General features: G+C 41.1%; 1 protein-coding gene across 1 annotated transcript in view; it reads left to right on the forward strand.

Annotated features, from left to right (window-relative positions):
• Positions 1 to 5,940, forward strand: part of LOC122542901 (transmembrane protein 87A-like) — a 76,622-nt gene that overhangs the window by 32,557 nt on the left and 38,125 nt on the right. The window contains exon 9 of the mRNA XM_043681036.1: positions 3,466 to 3,527. Within this exon, the coding sequence (XP_043536971.1) occupies positions 3,466 to 3,527 (62 nt within the window). The remainder of the gene's footprint in view (positions 1 to 3,465; positions 3,528 to 5,940) is intronic.

Consider the following 5,940-nt stretch of genomic DNA (forward strand, 5'->3'; position numbering starts at 1 on the left):
TTTTGTCTCTTTTTCTCTCTTTTTCTCTGTTTTTCTCTCTCTATTTCTGTCACTCTTTCTCTCTCTTTTTCTTTCTCTCTTTCTCTCTCTCCCTCTCTTTTTCTCTCTGTCTTCCCCCTCTCTCTCTCAAAACAGAGATAATATTTCAGATTGACCTTTTGTGGACTTGGTGAAAGGTTACAAACCTGAAATATTAATTCTGCTTCTCATTCCTGCCTGGAGATAGCCCACGTGATCTGCTAATGAAGGAGAAGAAACTCAAAATTGTGACAATTATCGCACTCTGACACAGAAAATGGGCAGCTGCTGTCTGGGCAGATTGATACATAATACAGTTCCTGTGAACACCAAGTAAAGATTAGCTTTGTGTTAATATCAAAGCAGAATGGTAGTGAGAGTGGGCTGTCTCTTTGAAAAGAAGACAGTAAACGGAGATGGATTTATGGCGATACACCAGATTTTTTGGATTTTTAAGGAGCAAGCAGCACATTTTGCTGAGGGAAGTTAAATATGGGAGACTTGGGCTGAGTCAGAGAATGTTGTAAGTTGCAGATTGACAGGGAGGGTAAGGAGGTGGGATATATTCTAGTAATGCATTTAGGCAAGACTAATTCTAGAACGAATTATACAATGAACGGAAGAGCCCTAGGAAAAGTTGATGAGCAGAGAGATCTAGGAGTGCAGGTCCAGTGTACCCTGAAGGTTGCTGCACAGGTGGATGGAGTGGTCAAAAAGGCATATAGTATGCTTGCCTTCATTGGACGGGATATTGAGTATAAGAGCTGGCAAGTCATGTTAAAATTGTACAGGACGTTGGTTCAGCCACATTTAGAATAGTTTCCCTGTTAAGTAGTGTTTGATTTATGTTGATTTTAGTTGATTTGTTGAAGTCTCAAGTCTTAAGATATTAAATCTTGACCTGTGGTTTATTTCTATTGGTTGCTGAGAATTTGTTTTTAAAGTTCATGATAGGATTAGTTGCAAATTGAAGGCTGTTGTAGAATTGAAACCCTGTTGCGAAACTGGATGCAGTGGAGAATTCCAAAGTTTAGATAAAGAAAATTTCATGTTTGCCTTTGCTTATTTGGTGCTCAGGCATTTCTGGAACGAAGTCCTATCTGTTAATAGCTTAGAACCGTGAACAAGTGTTAATGGAAGCCTGTGGCTTGCAGGTTTTGAGGTTGACTTGAATAGGGGCTAAACAAGCAGATTATTGAAATATTACTTCAGTACATAAACTGAGAGGAAAAGGGTGATCCCAGTAGCAGTTGAGTTAACCAGGCTTCAATACAAATTAATCAAGTTGAGTTGGAAGTGGCAAATATATACATTCAAAAGGAAGAGAAATGCGAAAATTAAGGAATAGATCAATTTGAACATTTGAATGAGAATTTCAAAAGCAAGAGACTCTAACTCCGATGGGAGAGAAAGGATGTGAGGAAATTTCAAATAGACAGAATTATTGTGTGATTAGAGAAGGTAATAAGTCTTGGTGACTTAGAATTAACTCATGACTAGATTAGATTAGATTCCCTACAGTGCGGAAACAGGCCCTTCGGCCCAACAAGTCCACACCGACCCTCTGAAGAGTAACCCACCCAGACCCATTTCCCTCTGACTAATGCACCTCGCACTATGGGCAAGTTAGCTTGGCCAATTCACCTGAACTGCACACTTTGGACTGTGGGAGGAAACCGGAGCATCTGGAGGAAACCCGCACAGACACGGGGAGAATGTGCAAACTCCACACAGACAGTCACCCAAGGCTGAGAATCAAACCTGGGACCCTGGTGCTGTGAGGCAGCAGTGCTGTCCACTTAGCCACTGTGCCCCCCCCATTGTTTTGAGTTTTACAAGGACCATTTGCCCAGTGTGTCTGTCAGAGGAAGTATTTCAGAAAGTTGCGATGAAACCTCAATAACCAAAAGAAACTTGACTTGTTTATCGCAGGTTCACACGAAAGGTTTTGAAGGTGTGCTCATTCCTTTCAGACAAATCGGGTGACTGTTATAATGAAAATAGTTGTTCTCAGTGCCGGGTTTGTATCAGAGGATTACAAGCACTGAAATGTGATAAAAGGGCAAGAATGATCGCTGTACTCCAGGCAGGAAGTTAGAATGTTTACAATCTCGGGCATTGAGAAGGTCTTTGCTGTAGCACAATCATCAGACTGTCAAAAAGGGATGAGTATATCCAAAACTTTTCCTACAAGCCCATTCTGCAATTAAAGAATTAGGTTTTCCTTTGGTCATTGCATTACCATGGTAGCTTTCCCAAATACTACTACGCTACAAGTAGATGCTAAGAATTTTGGCAATATTGCATTTTAATTTGTATTTTCCCCTTTAACTAAAGGTGGAAAAAAAAATGTTCTTGACTGGCTGGGAAGATGGTGGCCATACTTAATAATGAACCAGAGACAGATTGATGTAATCAAGTGATAGCCAACATTAAGGGCATTTAAATGGACATTGGATAGACATATGGACAGAAATTCAATAGTGTAGGATAGATGAGTTTCACAGGTCGGGGCAGCATCGAGGGCTGACGGGCCTATACTGCGCTGTAATGTCCTATGTTCTACATCTTAATACAAAACTTTGGAGAGACAGAGTATGCAGCTGTTGTTAAAAGCAGGCAGAAACTGATTTTGTGTTAGCAACTGAGCAAGATGTTTGTGAGAGCAAGTTCTCTATTTGAAAAGAAGATGGCAGTTGCGTTAACGGAACGCAATTTGCTAAAGCGGGTCTTGATAATGGAAATTGAATCCTTCCAGCTTTTGAAGGACATTAGATTTGCAACCTGGCATGGCGGGGAGAAATGAGCCCTGCTTGCAAGAACATGAGACTGATTTTTATAATGCTGTATATCTGCCAGAGAAGTATGGTGTACAAAGTATTTAGTAATCTTAAAAGCGCTTTCCTTTAGTTGGTGTATTAGTTGCCTGCTAAGTAGTATTGATTTTCGTTCATTTGTTGCAGGAAAAATGCTAGATTCTGAAATATTGACCTTTGGCTTATTTACATCAGACACTTTGAAATTCCGCTATTAAAAAGTCATAGATTTTCCAAGGATTATAACTTCCATCAAATGTTGGTCCTGTTCACCACGTCAAACTTTAGCAAGGGATATTTCGTATTGATGACCTGCACTTCAAGTTGGTTGTTGTATAGGATTGATTAATTAAGGTAGCATGTTTTCTCCTGACTGACACTGATATACAATGTCATTTTAAAATAAATTCTGCTCAAATGATGCAAGAAAGTAGCATATGGTGCAAGTAACCTGATGAGATACTACCCAGTATAATTTTTCATGAGAATTCATGGAGCCTATGGACATATTGGTGTCTAACCAATGAAAGGTCACCTTGCCCTCAGTGTAACGTGTGCATGTTAATGAGGCTGGTTCACACTTGAAACTTCTGAACTGATTTGTTATCTTGTGCTCTTTCTCTCCTTGTAGTAGAAGTAGAAATGTTGGGACCCCACGGATACATTTCTGCTACAGATTGGCCCTTAATGATTGTAAGTATTATACTCACCTTGATGGTTGCAATTTACTAATAAATCTGATTGTTTTAAAGTGTGTTTCCATCTAGCTACATATGTGGGCTAATGAGTGGAAAATCCTGAGAATTAAACTGGGCAATTAATTAAAAGTCTAATGTGGAAAAAGGATTTACTCCATACTTGCAAATGAACAGGCAAGGTGTTTGATTTGCAGTTTATTCAGGGTCTTTTTAAAGTAGGGTTTGCTTTGGGAACATGCACTTTATTAAGTTTTCAATTTTTGCAATTGATTAAAGAGTACCCTACTTTTTCTCTAACATACATGCTCACTCTCTTTCTCTTTCAATCATATGCATTCGCACACACACACCCCTTCTGTGACTATGCCTATTTTAAGGTCACCACAGGTCAAATCCTCACAAACAACATTTTTTTTTATCTTCCAATATAAAGAGAGTTGAGGCTTGTTTTGCGAAGGTATCCCTGTACAGAGCTGATACATGATGGGAGCAGCTTAATAAAGGTGTGACCTGGGGACCTTGCTACTGCATCACCATCATCAGAGCTGTGTCTCGCAATAGATTTTTTGAACTGAAAGACTGGGGTTTACACATCTTATGGTGATGTTTGAAGCAATTCAGTTCAACAGCTTGCAATATGTGAAGTAACTTTATTTTTGTGAGATGTGGGCATTACTGACAAACAAAGCAGCTATTTTCTGTTCAGCCAGATTCTGTAAACAACCGTAAAAAGACTAATTTGTTTAACTGTTGCAAGCAAGCACGCTGCCACCATGTGTATGTCCAAAACCAGGGTCCACAAATATAGGATGGTCACCAATAAAACCACAAGGAGTTCAGGAGAACCTTCTTTTCAAAAAATGCTTGCTTTGAGGCAGAAAGCGTGGGTGCATTTAAAGGGAAGCTGTATAAGTGAATGAAGGAGAATGGACTTGGAAGAATAACCAGTAGATGAGTTAAGGTAATGTAGGCTTGTGTGGGGCATAAACCCTAGCATGGGCCTTTTGGTGAATGGCTTGCTCCTAGCAAAGTATAACAGGAGGATCCAGTCAACGCCTGTCTGTAAAACTATAAGATGTAATCTGAGGTAACCCTCTTCGCTGTCCACTACATTTCCAATTTCAGTGTCATCTGCAAACTTACTAACTGTACCTCTTATGCTCATATCCAAATCATTTACGTAAATGACAAAAAGTAGAGGGCCCAGCACCGATCCTTGTGGCACTCCACTGGTCACAGGCCTCCAGGCTGAAAAACAACCCTCCACCACCACCCTCTGTCTTCTACCTTTTGAGCCAGTTCTGTATCCAAATGGCTAGTTCTCCCTGTATTCCATGAAATCTAATCTTGCTAATCAGTCTCCCATGGGAAACTTTGTCGAACGCCTCACTGAAGTCCATATAGATCACATCCACTACTCTGCCCTCATCAATCTTCTTTGTTACTTCTTCAAAAAACTCTATCAAGTTTGTGAGACATGATTTCCCACGCACAAAGCCATGTTGACTATCCCGAATCAGTCCTTGCCTTTCCAAATACATGTACATCCTGTCCCTCAGGATTCCCTCCAACAACTTGCCCACCACCAAGTGGACAGCGAAGAGGGTTACCTCAGACTACAACAGGATCTGGGCAGAGGGGCCAATGGGCTGAGAAGTGGCAGATGGAGTTTAATTCAGATAAATGTGAGGTCCTGCATTTTGGGAAAGCAAATCTTCGCAGGACTTATACACTTAATGGTAAGATCCTAGGGAGTGTTGCTGAACAAACAGACCTTGGAGTGCAGGTTCATAGCTCCTTGAAAGTGGAGTCGCAGGTAGATAGGATAGTGCAGAAGGCTTTCCTTTATTGGTTAGAGTATTGAGTACAGGAGTTGGGAGGTCATGTTGCCGCTGTTCAGGACATTGGTTAGGCCACTGTTGGAATATTGCATGCACTTCTGGTCTCCTTCCTATCGAAAAGATGTTGTGAAACATGAAAGCGTTCAGAAAAGATTTACAAGGATGTTGCCGGAGTTGGAGGATTTGAGCAATAGGGAGAGGCTGGGGCTGTTTTCCCTGGAGCGTCTGAGGCTGAGGGGTGACCTTATAGAGGTTTACAAAATTATGAGGGGCATGGATAGGATAAATAGAGAAAGCCTTTTCCCTGGGGTCGGGGAGTCCAGAACTAGAGGGCATTGGTTTAGAGTGAGAGGGGAAATATATAAAAGAGACCTAGGGGGCAACTTTTTCATGCAGAGGGTGATATGTGTATGGAATGAGCTGCCAGAGGATGTGGTGGAAGCTGGTACAATTGCAACATTTAAGAGGCATTTGGATGGGTCTATGAATAGGAAGGGTTTGGAGGGATATGGGCCGGGTGCTGGCAGGTGGGAGAAGATTGGGTTGGGATATCTGGTCAGCATGGAT

Source organism: Chiloscyllium plagiosum, chromosome 41 (assembly GCF_004010195.1).
Source record: "Chiloscyllium plagiosum isolate BGI_BamShark_2017 chromosome 41, ASM401019v2, whole genome shotgun sequence".
Lineage (NCBI taxonomy): Eukaryota > Metazoa > Chordata > Chondrichthyes > Orectolobiformes > Hemiscylliidae > Chiloscyllium > Chiloscyllium plagiosum.